This window comes from Chionomys nivalis, chromosome 7, assembly GCF_950005125.1.
Source record: "Chionomys nivalis chromosome 7, mChiNiv1.1, whole genome shotgun sequence".
Taxonomy (NCBI): Eukaryota; Metazoa; Chordata; class Mammalia; order Rodentia; family Cricetidae; genus Chionomys; species Chionomys nivalis.
This window is the reverse complement of record NC_080092.1, coordinates 219491-236585: the sequence shown is the minus strand read 5'-3', so window position 1 is coordinate 236585 and position 17095 is coordinate 219491. Positions and strand designations below refer to the sequence as shown.

The 17095-nt window shown below is 47.7% G+C and overlaps 1 protein-coding gene across 2 annotated transcripts in view; it reads left to right on the top strand.

The window, feature by feature from the left end:
• Abcc1 (ATP binding cassette subfamily C member 1) overlaps positions 1–11794 on the top strand; it is a 167264-nt gene extending 155470 nt beyond the window's left edge. For both annotated transcript variants that reach the window (XM_057774073.1, XM_057774072.1), the window contains 8 exons: positions 3568–3767; positions 4650–4776; positions 5676–5777; positions 6161–6307; positions 7415–7573; positions 8806–8972; positions 9655–9849; positions 10319–11794. In XM_057774073.1, the coding sequence (XP_057630056.1) occupies positions 3568–3767; positions 4650–4776; positions 5676–5777; positions 6161–6307; positions 7415–7573; positions 8806–8972; positions 9655–9849; positions 10319–10427 (1206 nt within the window). In that variant the 3' untranslated portion in view covers positions 10428–11794. The remainder of the gene's footprint in view (positions 1–3567; positions 3768–4649; positions 4777–5675; positions 5778–6160; positions 6308–7414; positions 7574–8805; positions 8973–9654; positions 9850–10318) is intronic.
• The last annotated feature ends 5301 nt before the right edge of the window (positions 11795–17095 follow it).

The following is a 17095-nucleotide window of genomic DNA, read 5'->3' as shown; positions in this document are numbered from 1 at the left end:
AGAAAGACGGGATTGTAGGGTGAAAGTCCATCTTTGGACTTGCCTTGTAGCTTCTTTAAATCAGTGCTTGCTGTTTATTGGCACCGTTTACTTGACTGCATTTCCCAAAATGTGGTAAATGTGCTCATGCTGCCTGGAAAGCTTCTTGCAGGCTCCAGTTCAAAACAGGCGCAGTGTAACACTGGAAACTAGAAATGGCATGACCTCAGAACCCCTTGAGGGGTACAGCGCTTGCCTCACAAGCTTGAGTACATGAGTTTTATCCCTAGAAAAAGCAAGCCTGATGACCAAGCCGTACCCACATGTGGAATGTATTTTGCCATAGTACCACAGAAATGACACCCACAGCTACTGTCGTTTCTATGGCAAAATACCTGACCTAAACAACTTAAGGGAGGAGATTTTCTTCTGTTCACAGTTTCAGTGCTGTCTGCTTATGTTGGTAGGGAGGGCGTGGTATGGTAGGGAAGCAGAAGATGTTTGTGCTAGCTTCCTTTTTTATTTATCCAGACTTCATCCAGACTCCCAGAATGAGATGGTGGCTCCCACATTCAGGGCAGGTCTTCTGGCCTTAGTTAATCCTCTCTGAAAAATTCCGCACTTGTACTCAAAAGTGTGCTTCTTTGATCTTTTTGGTGGCTTTTAATCAATGCTCCAGTCACTATTACAACCGTATTTGTGTAGCACACAAATAGGTGTACTACTAAAGGTGACTTTGAGATAGACGTATTTATTGGTGCCCACAGTGACTGTCCTTCTCTGAGAAAGGTCTAATCATCATACTCAATTCTATCTATTGTAGGCAGATTTTCTTTCCTGCCAGCCTGTTCTCAAATAGCCACATAGGCTTATTATTAATTGCAAATGCTTGGCCAATAGCAGTTGGCCAATACCAAGCTCAGGGGCTCAGGGTTGTCACTAGCTAACTTTTACATTTTAAATTAACCCATATTTCTTATCTACACTCTATTACCTGGCTTGGTACCTTTTCTCAGTATAGCAAGTTTATCTTCTGCTTCCTCTGCTTCTCCTCATGACTCCTGAGACTCCTCCTCTTCTTTCTCATGCTCTCCTTTTGTCTTCCAGTCCTGCCTAAACTCTACCTGTACAGTTATTTGTCAGTCAGCTTCTTTATTAAGCCAGTCACAGTGACATATATTCACACAGTGTAAAGGAATATTCACGATCTGTCTGTCTGTCTACCTCCTATCTTAATTTTGTGGTCCTGGGAATGGGAACTAAAGTGTTAGACCAGTGTCTTCCACTTACGCATGCTCCCCTGCCCCACATCCCCTTTATACATTTAAGTCTAGGTACTTCTTAATCTTTCTATCCATATTATTCTCAATAAATTAAATTCTCATGACTGTGATAAAACTCAGTGACCAAGACACCTTATCAAAGGAGGGTTTATTTGGGCTTCCAGTTCCAGAGGGAGAAAAGCCCATCACCATCACATCTGGGAGTCATGAACACAAGTACCATCTGTGATGGCAGGAACTGCTGAGAGCTCACATCTTGAATTATGAGACAAGACAGCAGACAGGGAATGGCACATGACTTTTAAAACCTCAGATCTTGCCCCAGTGACATTCTTCCTCCAGCAAGGCCATGCCTGCTAAATCTACCCAAATAGTGCCACCAACTGGGGTCCAAGTGTTCACACTTTTAAGCCTGTGAGGCACATTTTTACTCAAACCACCTTAGTCAGTATACTTTACTTTTGTAATGTTAAAAACAGGGCCAATGAGATGGTTCAGCAGATAGGACTTGCTCAGCTCTTGCTCCACAAACCTGATTCTCACATTCCAAGATGGAAAGAGAGAAATGACTACCTCTCTGACCCCCACACATGCATTCTGGTGTGGGCGTGCATATATACTGCTCATGCATACACCGTGCACACATACACAAACTCATCATCATTATCATATAAGATTTAAAGTTAAAAAATGACAAGTGCTTTTCCTAAGAAACTTATGTAATAGGTAAAACTGCAGAATTCAGCTAGGCTGGAACATGGTTGCTGTTTGGTGTTTGCTGTTTGAGTGCTTGTTTGGTGTTCATGACAACTGCTGGGCACACTGCTGAGGGCTACTTTTGCTGTGATGAAACACCATAACAAAAAGCAACGTGAGAAGGAAGGAGTTAATTGCATTCACCATTTCATATGACAGAGAGGACAGGAACTCAAGCAGGGCAGGAACCTGGAGGCAAGAGCTGATGCAGAGCCATGGAGGGTACTGCTTGTTCCTCATGGCTTTCTCACCCTGCTTTCTTTTAGAACTTTTAGATACTTCCTCCACCACCCCCCTCCCCATACACACAGTGGACTGGGCCCTCCCCATTAATCATTAATTAAGAAAATGCCCTAAAGAAGTCATTTTTCTCAATTGGGGTTTCATCCTCTTATATGACTTTAGCTTGTGTGAAGCTAACATAAAACTAGCCAACACACCTATATAGTTCTTTCTATATAAGGGTTGATGCCTTTGTAGTCTTTTTTTTTTTCATCCCATTTGGCATTTTCGGAGACTAAGCAACTCTTGTCTCCTTTTCTCTCAGTGGGGTCACTCCTGTCCCTTGCTGACTTGGCCCCTACTCTTTGTACCTGGTGCTGCCTCCTGCTGACCTGTGCTTGTCACCCTATAGAATGAAGACCAATGTCAATTCCTTTCTGTGGCCCCATCCCTGTCAGCTAGGAACAGAAGAGGTGGCCCTCCCCAAAGGAGAGCACATCAGTTGGGTGTCTAGTGCCAAAGGGTCAGCCCTGAAAACATACATATAGGTAACATTTGGACTCACAGGTTCTATCTAGGAATGTATATATATTTACACATACTTACAGACATGCAGTAATAACGAGTGAAAGAAGAGACCATGAATTGAAGGAGAATAGGGATGGGCATGTGGGAGGGCATGGAGTTGCCATGTCAAACTGCTGACACAGGCAGTTGCTCCTGGTTTAGTGGCATCCACAGGGTTCCATGCTTGACATGTATGTGTGTGAGACATGTGCAGTGAGTGTGCATATGGCCATGTGACACTCACAAAGAAGAACCATACTGGTTCTTACCTGCTGTCCTCACAGTCTACTGTGCAAAATGGCTTTAGTGTTGCTAAAGAACAGAAGAAGCCAAGGCTGAAAGAGCTCAGTGACCTGGCCTGGATTTCTGTGTTAGTAGCAAATAAAGACTAAAGAGGTCTGCCAGTCACAAAGCGTCTTTCTGAACCTGTAATGTTGGGAGAGGAAAGCCCCAAACATTTAGAGCTTCTGAGAGGCCGTGCAGTCTGGTCATTTCATCCTGCTGCTGCTTAGGCACGGACCCAAAGAGGAAGCCACTTTTACCCCTTTGTCTCTACACAAGAGCAAGAAAGAGCACTGCCTAGGTTGGAAAACGGGATATGCATCCAAGAAACTGGCTACTGTCGCTGACATTCCTGTCCCACAGTTCACCAGGAAAGCAGCCCATCTCCAGGGGTCAGCCATGTGTAGCTTTCCCAGAATACCCCAGGAGGATGGCACGAGGGGCTAGCACTGATTCTGTGCCTCCCTCTCTCCCACAGAGGTTCTATGTGGCCTCCTCCCGACAGCTGAAGCGCCTCGAGTCTGTTAGCCGTTCCCCTGTGTACTCACACTTCAATGAGACCTTGCTGGGGGTCAGTGTCATCCGTGCCTTTGAGGAGCAGGAGCGCTTCATTCGCCAGAGTGACCTAAAAGTGGATGAGAACCAGAAGGCCTACTACCCCAGCATTGTGGCCAACAGGTGGGTGCAGTGGTCAGTAGGATAGAGGAAGCCAGTGAAGTGCCCAGTCCCTCAGCCTCTGTTTCTTCTAGGAGAGAAATGGAAATAGCGGGGCACATGCCTGAAGGAAGATTACCATGAGTCTGAGGTTCCCTTGATTACCTGGTGAATTCCAGGCCAGCTAGACTATAGAATGAGATTTTGTCTAAAAAATAAAGCAGCCTGGGGGCTGGAGAGTTGGCCTGGTGGCTGATATTGCTTACTGTGCAAGCATGAGAACCCACATTTTTGTCCTCACATAATCTTAGCATTGTGGGGTGCAGGTGGGGGGTGGTCCTAAGAGCTCAGTGTCCAACTTTGTAAATAGCAGCTTGTTTCTTCCTCACATTGAGGTTTATCTCTTGCCAAGGGACTGACTTTATTTACTTATTTTATAATTATTATTGCTATTATTCTGTGGTGATGGCTTTCAAACCCAGGGCCCTGTGCACGGCAGGCCAGTGACCTAGCACTGAGCTCTGCCCCAGCCCACGATGCCTGTTTACAGACAGCAGTGCCTCCTGCAGTCGATGACAGCTTTGTAATTTCAGGGAATTATTTCTTGAAATTAAAGATTTCCTAAGAAAAAGTCAATCTTTCCAAAGGCAAACTTGAGTTTCCAGGGTGGGGGTTGCTTTTGAGAATTCTATTTTAGTTCCTAGGCAAGCCAGACTCATGAAGTCCTGTGGGCCCCGGGCACCACCCCCACCTCCAGTTCGCATATCTTGGATGAGTGTCACCCACAAGGCCTTTCTCTAGAAGTGCTTGGAAATTAGCTCAGATGGCAGATGGGCTTAGCTCTGTTCCATGAGCTTAAAACTGTGCATCTGTCTGTCTGATACACACCTACATATCTCCTTACAGGTGGCTCGCTGTGCGTCTTGAGTGTGTGGGCAACTGTATCGTGCTGTTCGCTGCCCTGTTTGCTGTCATATCCCGCCACAGCCTCAGCGCTGGCTTGGTGGGCCTCTCGGTGTCCTACTCATTGCAGGTAGAAGGCTCTTTCTTGGGTTGAATATTCTCCCCATGGCAACCAGATTTTGAGTTTCTGGACCTTGGCTTTGGGTACCTGCACGAATGGGAAAAGGAGAGGGCTTGAATGGAGTTTTATGGGAATTCTGACACGTGACCTACATTCTTCACCATTCAGAAGATTCTCAGTGGCGTTGACGCTTTCAAAGCTATGAATTTCCCCGAGTTCTGTGTTAGTTCCATCTCATGATGTTTATCATACTGAGTTAAAAATATTTTCTTTGTGTGGTTGAGATGGGGTATTACTCTGTAGCCTAGAACTTGGCATAATTCTCCTTCTTCAATCTTTGGAACACTGGGATTAATTACGGACAGGATCCACCACATGAAAATCACCCAGTTTCAAAATATTTTCCAGTTTCCTATATGACTTTTCTTTCTTTCTGCCTTTCTTTTCTATCTTCTCTCTCTTTCCCCCCTTTCTCCTTCCCCTCCCTCCCTCCCTCCCTCCCTCCCTCCCTCCCTCCCTCCCTCCCTCCCTCCCTCCCTCCCTCCCTCGCTTTCTTTCCCCTTCTCTTTCTTCCATCCACAGTGCAGATGTCAGAGGACAACTCTGTGGAGTCATTTCTCTTGTTGCATCTTTACATGGCCCTGGAGGGTGGAACTCAGGTTGCCAGGCTTGCTCAGCAAGTGCTTTGCCCACAGAGCCACCTCACAGCTCTTGGCTGCTTTCTGACAACTTGTGTGGACCATGTGTCACCTTGAAAGGTGTGATTCCTAAGAGGTGCAGTGTGTCCACTCTGGTGATGGCTCTGTAGGTCACTCATTTCTGTATCTGTGTGAATGATATGATGCATACTTAATGAAAATGAAGCCATGCTTCCCCAAGAGACCCCACATGGCTCTCTCCATTGGCAGATAACTTCCTACTTGAACTGGCTGGTTCGAATGTCCTCTGAGATGGAGACCAACATCGTGGCCGTGGAGAGACTCAAAGAGTATTCTGAAACAGAGAAGGAGGTAAGGCAGGATTCAGTCTGGTCCCTTAGCCTTGGCCTTCCAGAAACCCTTTGGGTGTCCTCTGCTTACTCAGAGGATGAACTATGTGCCTGCCAGGCCCTCTTGGGCTTTTCCTGTCTGCTTTTAACACTTACTAAGAACCATCTTGTTTTAGAGGAAAATATCCCTTAGTAAGTATAAGTAACACAGCCCACAGGTATCCTGGGGAAACAGGGAAACAATGTGGACAATTTTCCTCGTAAGTTGAGGAATTAAGCATAAATGAATTGATTAGAAGTGTGAGATAGCTCAGTGAAGAGTTCAGATCCCCAGAACCCACATAAAAGACTGTTCTTGGCAGCTTGCACTTGCCAGTTTCTCTTATCCCTCTTCTTGTGATCCAGGCTCCCTGGCAAATCCAGGAGACAGCCCCACCCAGCACCTGGCCCCATTCGGGCCGTGTAGAGTTCCGGAACTACTGCTTGAGGTATCGAGAGGATTTGGACTTGGTTCTCAAGAACATAAACGTCACCATCGAGGGTGGAGAAAAGGTGGGTATGCGCCATCCTCCATTCTCATTGAACTCTCCACATCAACCTGCTTACACTGTGGGATTGAGGTGCTTTTACAGGGAGGAATCATGGAAATAAAAGATGCTGAGTGTATTCAACAGGTGGCACAGTGAGCCACTGAAAGATGACACTCCCAGACATGCAGATATGTTTTTTGAAAACATTTGCGTGAACTATAAATACTAAAAAAAAATTCCATGATCCATAAAATGGCCCCTCTGCTTTTCTTGGATGGTTGGAACATGTAGCGGTTCTGCCCCCCCCGCAGGTCTGTCTAGAAGAATCTAGCCCTCCAGCTCACCCCAGCTCCTCCTGTGTCCCTTTACTGGAGTTTGTAAACTCTAGAGTAATAAAGTGATACCACCATCCCAGAACAGCTTATAGGGACATATAGCTCCAAGCTCTTCCTGGAAGGCATTCCAGACCATGACCCATAGAACTTTCTCAGACACTTGGTCAGGGATCACCCGAGGCATTTGCATACTGTAATACTGAATTGTTAAATTGTCCATCCACGTGTGTCCAAGTGTTCTCTCAGCATGCATGGGTGCTGAGCTGTGATAACTGTGAAGGAGCCTACTCAAGCCCAGATGTAAAAGAGAGGAGAAAGACCTGTCATTGGACATTGGGAATGTTAGCCATTGATCAGGAACTGGGGTACTTGGACCATATCAGAGAAGTTCAGGGGCTTTGCTTGAATCTGAGGTATAGTCATGGCTTCAGGAAGGAATTCCCATTAGAGGAGAGAGGAACCATGTGGGAAGCCAGGAAGCACCTCATTATTTTCCGATTCTCTCTAATTGAACATAGCACAACTAAACATTCCTCTATCTGCACCCTATTCCTTTGAGCATCTCTTCTGACTTACGAAAAGTCCTCAGCCTCTGTGAAGCAAAGGGCATCTTTTCCAACCTTTTGTCAAAGTAGCCGCTGAAGGTGGGTCTTGGAGAAGCGGGGTGGAGGGGGCTAAGCACTGTAGTGGAAGCTAGATCAACCAGATGACCACGGCTCTGACCCAGCCACCTGCTGGGAGAACCTTGAGTCTGCAGCATTCCCACATCACCACAGCTTCTTCCTGTTCTGCAGGTTGGCATTGTGGGCCGTACAGGAGCTGGGAAGTCATCACTCACCCTGGGTTTGTTCCGGATCAATGAGTCTTCAGAAGGGGAGATCATCATCGATGGGGTGAACATTGCTAAGATTGGCCTGCACAACCTGCGATTCAAGATCACCATTATCCCCCAGGTGGGCAAGGCTGGTGGGTCCTGTACACACTGAAGCCACACCCTCTGTATTCATAGACTCTGCCAACTGTAGATGGAGAGTGATATATTTGCATTCATGTATTTATTGGGAGGAGGGGAACAGACTATGCGTATGAAGATGAGGACAGTCTGCAGGAATCAGTTCTCTCCTCTGCGTGTGTATTCTGAGGATCAAATTCAAGGCCATCAGGCTTGGTTGCATGTAGCTTTGGTCACTGAACCCATGATTAGTTTTTCTTTTTCAAGATTTAGCATCTGCACGTAATATCATACATAGACTTTTACCCCCAAGTGATGGTCAGCTATTTTCCTAGTATTTCTTGGTGTTAGCTAGTACATGGCTGTATATAGGAACTGTGAACATGTTCTGCTGTTTCATACACAGACCCAGAGCATCTGAGGATTTTGGTGATAATAACTCTGTCTTCTCTGCCAGTTGCAGGAGTCAGTGTCTTCATTCTAACACTTCTGGAGCTATGCTGCAAATAAGAATCTTCTAAACCATTCCCTGTGGGCAAGAGTTCCCTAATGCATTGCTTTTGGCTGTGATTTTTCTTTGTTTCTCTGAGTCTTTCCTGCAGGTGGGGTTGAGTGACAGCATTAGTTACATTTCTGTTGCTGTGATGAAATAACACCACTAAAAGCAACAGAGAATTGGCATATTGAAAGTTTGGAGAAGTTTTGAAAAAAAAGTTTTGGTCTGGTTATGCAGGGTTTTCCAGACATTTTCTGTTCACAGAGTTCATGCTCTGGAGGGACTCTGAGATCTCTTCCTGTTCTGGTGTGAACATCTCATATCTTATATCTATGAGCTTTCCTTGTTCAGTGTGGTGTGATTGCCATATGCTGTTAGTTACTTTTTTGATAGTTGTGCCAGAATCCTTGATGGAGTCATCTGCAGGGAAGAGAGGTTCAGAGTATCACAGGGTTGCTGTCCATCATAGTGGGGAAAGCAAGGTCATGCAGTAGGTGTGTGTGGTGGTGACATCAAGCAACTAGGAAACAGGGACCCAGCCAGTATCAGAGCCAAAACTAAGCTTCAGAGGACTGCCCTCAGAAACCTGCTTCTTTCAGACAGGCTCCACCTCCTTAAAAGCTCCACAACATCCCAAAATGACACCACCAAACGTGGAACAAGTACTCAAAACATCAGGCTGTGTGGAACCTTCTAGATTCAGACCCTCAAACATACTATCTGCTGTTCTTGCCCAGGATCCTGTTTTGTTCTCGGGTTCTCTCCGCATGAACCTGGACCCTTTCAGTCAGTATTCTGATGAAGAAGTCTGGATGGCCCTGGAGCTTGCTCACCTGAAAGGCTTTGTGTCAGCTTTGCCCGACAAGCTGAATCATGAGTGTGCAGAAGGTGGAGAGAACCTGAGGTAGGTAGGCAGGCAGGGGCCAGTGTGTGAAGATTCTTTCCTCTTGCCCCCATCACCAGGGCAACCAGCCTCCATTCTGCTTCAGTCAGTGGTTAGTCAATGGCTGTGCTGCTGACCTTGACTGGGCTCATTCATGGGGGAAGGAAGGAGGTGCAGCTGATTGTTGGCTGATCTACTTGGCCTCAGTGGGATCAGTGCATCTGTTTTTCATCCTCCAGCAGACTTGCCCAGGCGTGCTGTCATGGTGATGGCAGATGTGTAAGGGTGAACATGTCCATTCCCACGTTAGGCCTCTACTAGCCATTCACTGGTCAGCATCCCGTTGACTAAAGCCAGGCTTATAGCTGAGCCCAGCCAGTGCTGAGTCTGCAGCAGCTCAAAGAGGTCATGGATAGTGAGCCACCTTTGTTAGCCACTCTGTCACCTACACCAGAATGGCCTGATACTTTGTGAATATTACCTCTGAGCCTTTTGTTGGGAATGATTCTAAGTCCATTTCCTGCTCACATGGAAGTAAAGCATGATTGATAAGTAATGTCTGTCACAGGTATGGACATGGGGAGCGGACTTGTTCTCCTGCCTAAAACCCACCCCCAGACTGTGCGCTAGCCTTCTCCCCTCCAAGCCTGGTTCAGGATCAGGGTAGTTTGAGCCCTGTCTCTGAGATTTTCTCCCTTTTTAGTGTCGGCCAGCGCCAGCTTGTGTGCCTGGCCCGGGCTCTGCTGAGGAAGACAAAGATTCTAGTGTTGGACGAGGCTACAGCAGCTGTGGACCTAGAGACAGATGACCTCATTCAGTCCACCATCCGGACACAGTTTGAAGACTGTACTGTGCTCACTATTGCTCACCGGCTTAATACCATCATGGACTATACAAGGTAAAGCCCTCAGAGTGAATCTGTGGGCCTACAGGGTTGGTCCTGTTCACAGTCATGTTTGTTCATTCATCCGTCACTGTTCTTAGGCTCAGGGGCAACACCAGTTGATGGGACTATTCTGTCATGAAAAGAACAGGTTATCCAGGATTATTTCATTCAGTATATTTATATGCATGAGGGGTCTGCTATGTGCCCCATGTTATTCTGGACTCTGGGGTCACCTCTCAAACAAAGCTTAGGGAACATCTTAAGGACCAGGACACTTAATTAAAAGAGAGGAACAATGGACACAGCAACAAACATTGATGTCAGAGGGTGACATGTGCTAGGTACAAGTGATAACAAGGAGGTGGTAGGGTGGATACCCATCTCTCCAGCCCCTAGAGTTTGTTTCTGCAGGCAGGCAATCCCATAGACATCAAACACATCTCTTTGCATAATGCTCACATCTACATCCCTCCCCATGCAGGGTGATCGTCTTGGACAAAGGAGAAGTTCGGGAGTGTGGTGCACCCTCTGAGCTCCTGCAGCACAGGGGCATCTTCTATAGCATGGCTAAGGATGCAGGCTTGGTGTGAGCTGGGCCCTGGCATGATGGTAAGAACTATGGGGCCAGTATCCCACTGTCCAGGGATTAGCCATCAATCCTGGGAACCCAAGCCTCCCAGATAGAAACCAAAAAATAAATAAAGAAAAAGAAAACCAAACTAAAAAGAAGCAGAACACACAAAGCAGCAACCACCATCTGGCCCCCTTCTGGATCTGACCTTGAAGAAACTGGGAGACAGATGTACTCCATTTTAAACACAAGCCAGACCTTTGGTACCACTTGTGAGGTTCTCTGGAAGTTCACCCATGCTCCTGTAGGGCCTAGGGCAGCTGAACTGCTGGAGAAATTGCTGGTCTCAAACACACTAGTTAGTGACCAAACAGCTACTGCCTCATGTTTCTCCAGCCACATCTATGGATGCCAAGCCCTGGAGCCTCTCCTGACCCTGCCAGCTCTTCTATCAGTTCTCATGGTCCTGTTGGTTCCAGAAGAGTGCTTCCTGTCTTCAGGCCTGCAGTTGAAAGCAAGGGAACAACAAGAACAAACAAAACAAACAACAAATACAAAACCGTTGTCTCAGAGTGATGTCCCCTTGCCTGCCATCTGGTCTTCAGGCACTCCGACACTTCCCTGCACCTCGTGCAGCTCTTGCAGGACTTGCTTTAGGTGCAGCCTTGTAAGAAAGGACCTGAGCAGAAGGCTTTGAACCAGGCCAAGCAATACTCCCTTCACAGGGACTTACATCCTGACCTCCCCATCCCTTCCTTGCTTTCTGCCTCTTCCTGTCCATTGCTGGGGGGAGGAGGGCTTACTCCTCTCAGAAGATCTGTAAGTAGTTATGAGCAGCAGAAGTCAGGAGCACTAGGGATGTGGTACCCACAGATGAGAAGAGTGGTACCAAAGACAGAGCCACAGTCCTTGTCACCCCAGCACAAGAAGAGAGCCGTTCACAAAAATGAATGATCCCTCCACGCTCATACCATTTTTAAGCACCGTTCCAGGGAGAAAGTCAGTGCCCAGAATTTGATATCTTGGGAGGAGGTACTGAACTCAGGGAGTAGCCACGCCTAGCTCTGCACTTGATCCTCAGTTTGAATTCTTCAGAGTGGTCCTCTAGGTGTTTGGGTTGCAGACTTAAGAGAGACCCCCATGGGCGGCAAGAACTTGCTGCCAGCCACAGTTCATACTTACTATGAATTTTGGCGCTGATTTTCTTTTTCTTTAGGCAATTTCCTTTTTTCTTTAGGTGGCAATATATGTATTTATTATTTTTGTAAGTTGTACCGTTCTTTCACGTTCAAGGACCCCGATTTCTCCTGGGGGTCTTTTTGTAATGACACTGGAAACGTGAATATTTACAAATAATTTGCAGTAAAGAAAAATATTTTATTTCTTTCTAAACAACCATCCTACTTCCTTTTGGGTACAGAGGTTCCAGCCTCCATCTGGAAGAACCACCGCTGCTGTCAGAAGCGGCAGGGCAGGACTGGAGCGGGGGCTCAGCAGCTGTGAGTGCTTGCTCCTCTCACAGGGGACTGAGGCTCAGTTCCCAGCACCTGTGTCGGTGGCTTCCAGGAGTCCAGTGCCCTCTTCCAGGCACACAAAAGTAAAATGAAATGGGGGAGACCAAGGTTAAGAGCTGCCTGGGGTCTGGCAGTGAGTCAGAATGGCGTAGTACACAAATGCTTTGGGTTGAGTCCTGCTGTCATGTGACCCTGGGCAAGGCACTTAGGCTGTGTGCCTCAGTTCTGTCTGTGTAAGGTGGCCAAGTTCAGGTTCTGAGGTAAAAATCACAAGTGGCCCAAATCCTTCTCTATAATGGGTAGGACTGAGTTGAAATAACGAGGCTTAAGATTTGGGGGAAATGTGGCTGGTGAGATGGCTCAGTTGGTAAAGTGCTGTCTGTTTCTGAGACCCTACATTTCAGTCCTCAACATAAAAGCCAGTATATGCATATATGTTTATATACAGATATATGTGCATATAATTCCAGCACTAGGGAGGAAACAGGAGTATCCCTGGGGCTCTCTGGCCAGCCAGCCCAGCCAAATCAGTGAACTCCTTGTTCAGTAAGAGCATAAGGTAGGGACTGGAGCAATGGTGCTTAAGAATGCATGATGCTCTTGCACAGGACCCAGGTTTAGCCCCCAGCATCCACATTGGGCAGCTCAGACCTGTCTGTAACTTGGGTTTCTGGCCTCTGAAGGTTATCTACCCTAATGTGGACATAATCACAAATTTTTGCACATACACATAATTAAGTATAAAATGAATCATAAAAAGCAAAAAGATGAGCTGGAGAGATGGCTCAACAGTTAAGAGCACTTACTGTTTTTCCAAAGGTCCCGGTTCAAGTTCCAGCACATAGCAGCTCACAACTCACAAACATCTGTAACTCTAGTTTCTTCTGGCCTCTGTGAACACCAGGCAGATAAAATGCCCATAAAATACATTTTTTAAAGGTAGAGAATGTTGTGGGAGCTGTGGGCTGTGTTCCTGCCGCCCCAGCTCCCGGTCGCCTGGCTAGCTTATGCCCCAAAATAACAACACACAAACTCTATTCATTTAAACACTGCTTGGCCCATTAGCTCTAGCCCTTACTGGCTAATTTTCATATCCCGATCAACCCATCTCTAATAATCTGTGTAGCATCAGTCTTACCGGGAAAGATTCAGCATGTCTGACCTGGCGGCTTGCTTCATTGCGTCTACTTCAGAGAGGAGAGCTATCGAGTCTGGCCCTGAGAGGAGCTGCCCTGAATCTGAGCTCACTTCCTCTTCCTCCCAGCAGTCTGTTCTGTTTACTCTGCCTACCTAAAGGCTAGCCAATCAAATGGGCCAAGGCAGTTTCTTTATTAGCCAATGACCTTCCTCCATCAAGAGAAAAATATCAAACATGAACCTCTGGCACACGCACAGGTACACACAAAATGAATACAGGCTTGACAGTCTCCAAGGAGAGTCGGGCCCTCTCCAGAGTCACTCAAGGGCTGGCTTCTGGGTCCCCAGAAGTGGGGGATGGGAGAATGTGCGTGACAGCCTCTCTTTGGTGTCTAAGACTGGAGGAGATACTGTGTCCCCTCACAGTTCATTGGCAAAGTCAGCCATGTGCTTGGTCACAAAACAGAGGAAGTGGGGAATGTGCAGATTCTCTCCATGGCCTCATTCGGTAGTGCTCTAGGGTTTGGGTAGTGTGGTAGTGAGACTGGGTGCTGGCTTTCTGAGTTTAGGTGAGTGGGCAGTGAGGAATATCCTCCAGGGCGGGGGTGGGAGGCAGCAAACTGTGTAATAGTGTCTTCTAAAGCACCTTGCGCAGCTCCACATGATGTAGGCCTGGTGCCCAAAGACCTGTTGAACATAGCCGTGTAGGCACACATATGCATACTGCCACCGAAACCATTGGTCTACCTCCAAGAGAGCAGTGGGGGTAGGAGCCCTGATCATAAGACTAAGCACCATCTGGACCTGTTGGCTGAACCTGAATCTTACATGCGAGGGTTGTGCTTCTGAGCCTCAGTCTCAGACCAGATTCTTGCAGGCTTCAGAGCTCATTGAGGGAAGAGCTGGGATAGAGCACTGGGTTCTGGGGTCCAGTTTAATTTGCTCTGCGAAGATTCTGCTAAAGAAAACAAATTCTCAGATCAGGGCTTCAGTGCACAGGAACTCCCCAAACTCACCCCCCCCCCAATGTCTGTCTTTGGCTATGCCTCCCAGCCACACAATCTGTCTTCTGCCCAGCAGCCATACCATCACTAAGAAACATGTCAGTGGTGTCGGTCACATCCTCCTATGTCCTCTCCCAGGTCCGGTTCAAGCTGACTTTGCTTCATAGGCCCCTGCGATCTGTGTTTTCTCTAGGTCTAGTGTCCTCTGGAGTGCCTCCCACAGCTCCACACAGAGTCTAGGCCTGTTGTCAAAGGGCCTCTTGACCATAACCCATCTAGGAACTGCAGCTCCTGCCTGGGTGCCACAGAGATCATCACACACTGCTGCCTGGACTTTAATGAGCGAAACAGCAGTAAAAACACCTGGTACAGTGCCTGGACCCCAATATTATTTGCCAACGGAAGGGTTGTATTTGCTAGTCCCTTCTTCCTGTCCGTGGGTCACCCAGTCAGTATGTATGGACTGCCCCTGTTTTATGCTGTTCAAGGTTCTGGAGACACATGGTAGACAAACCTCCAACTTCTCAAATGAATCTCTCAGTTCAAGAAGGAAAGGAAGCTTGCCTCTAACCTCTACCCTTGAGGTGGGAGGCTGGGATGGAAGTTGGTTCTGGGTATGTGTTGAGGAGATGGGGAGGCTGTCTTGACTGGAAAGGTGGGCTACTGAGCAGAGATTGCCATCAAAATTCTCTGGGCTCAATTATCTATCATCCATAAAGGATGATAGAAGGGCTTGATGATGGGTTTCATCCACAGCATCACATAAAAGGGGGGAAAAGCCTACAGGAACAGTCAGAGGCTGAGGATGATGGGGCTGATTCCTGTTCCTCCCACCAGCTGGGCCCTGCCAGCAGGAGACCTTGGCTCAAGGGATTAATGGCTGGATTACCCTGCTGGCTTGTCAGATGCTCCCATATCATGGCCACCCTATGGCCCAGCCTCTATTCCTATCTGTACTTGGAGACACGCAACAGTTTCTGCCTGAGGCCAGGCATCTGAGTAGCTGGCTAAGTTTCCCAGTCTCTGCTTCTCCAAGAGCAGAATTGCCAGCAGGGCCACTGGAACAGGGTGATTAGAAGCCCAGGTGCAAGTTTCTGCTTGGTCACTGGGCACCCTGTATTCCCACTTTCTAGCTTCAGGTTCCTCTTCTGCACAACAAATGTAGTCATGATGAGGCTGACACAAAGGTGATGAGGCAGACACATAAAGGTAGCCATGGTGATGAGGCTGACACATAAAGGTAGCCATGGTGATGAGGCTGATGCATAAAGGTAGCCATGGTGATGAGGCTGACGCATAAAGGTAGCCATGGTGATGAGGCTGACGCATAAAGGTAGCCATGGTGATGAGCCTGACACACAAAGGTAGCCATGGTGATGAGGCTGACACACAAAGGTAGCCATGGTTGTGAGGCTGACACTTAAAGGTAGCCATGGGACATGCCCCTGTGAGGACAGTCCCACTCCAAAAAGGACAGGTCTCCTCCCACAAGTAGTTGCCCCATAGCACAAATTCACTCCTGCAAAGACACTCCTGCATGCCTCCTAAAAGACATGCCTCCTCCCACAAGAACACACTCCCTCCCAAAAGGACACACTCACTCCCACAAGGACACTCCTACTATCACAAGAAGACACCCCCCCAAACAAAAAATGTACCTTCCTAAAAGGACATGCCCCTTCCCACAAGGATGCTCCTACTCTCATAAGATCATACCTCCCTCCTCAATGACATACCTCTTACAAGAAGGGTGTGCCTTCTCCCACAGGGACATCCCAACACTCACAATAATTCACCTCCCTCCTCAAGGACACGCCCTCTCCCACAAGAACATGCTGCCTCCCACAATTACATGCCCCTTCCCTCCAATCTCACCCACTGCAAAGACACTTCCTGTATCAAAGACATGCCTCCTCATACGATGACACGCCTCCTGTCACAGTGCATGTCCACTCCCACAAGAACGTGTCCACTCACAAATGGACATGTCTGTTCTCACAAGGACACACCCCCTCCCACAAGGGCACAGCTCCGGTAATGACATACATCCTCCCTCAACAACATGACGATTCCCAAAGTGGCCCAAGCCCTCCCATAAGGATAAGATTACTACCACAAGCACACGCCCCCTGCTGCGCTGCAAGAAAGTGCTCAGTCCCTCAAGGACATAGCTCCTCACAAAAGGACATCCCCGTCCCACAAGGACGCTCCCATTCCCACAAGAACACTTCTACTATCATGAACTGCCTCCTCCATAAGGAAAATGCCCCTCCCACAAGGACACACCTCCTGCAATGACATGGTCCCTCCTATAAGGACATGTCCTGTAGTGACAAGGCGAGCAGGCCTGCTTTTCGTCCCACCTGGCTCCCGCATGGTTAGTTTTACACCCGAAATAACAACACACAAATTTTATTCATTTAAACACTGCCTGGCCCATTAGTTTCAGCCTCTTATTGGCTAATTCTTACATATTGCTTAACCCATTTCTAATAATCTGTGTAGCACCATGGGAAAGATCCAGCTTGTTTGACCTGGTGGCTGGCTCCATGGCGTCTGCCTCACTGCTTTCTTCCTCCCAGCATTCTGTTCTGTCTTCCCAACCTACCTGTTTTCTGACCTATCAGGCCAAGCAGTTTTCTTTATTAATTAACCAATGAAAGCAACAGATAGCAACCCTCCTACATCAATGTCCTCTCCCACAAGGACACTACTCCCAGAATGACATGCCTCCTGGTAGAAGGTGATTCCCCCTTCCACAAGGATACCCTTCCTCCCACAAGTACATGCCCACCCTGACAAGGACACTCCCCTCCCTCAAGTTACACACCCCCTCCATCAAGGTCCTGCCTCCTCCCAGAAGGACACACCTTCCTCAGAGAGGTTCTACCTCTCACAAGGACATGCCTCCTTCCAAAAGGCTGTACCGCTTTCCAGGAGAAAACAACCCCTCCCACAATGACACATCCCCTCTCATGTGGACATGACTCCTCCCATAAAGACAGGCCTTCTGCAATGACTTGCCTCCTATA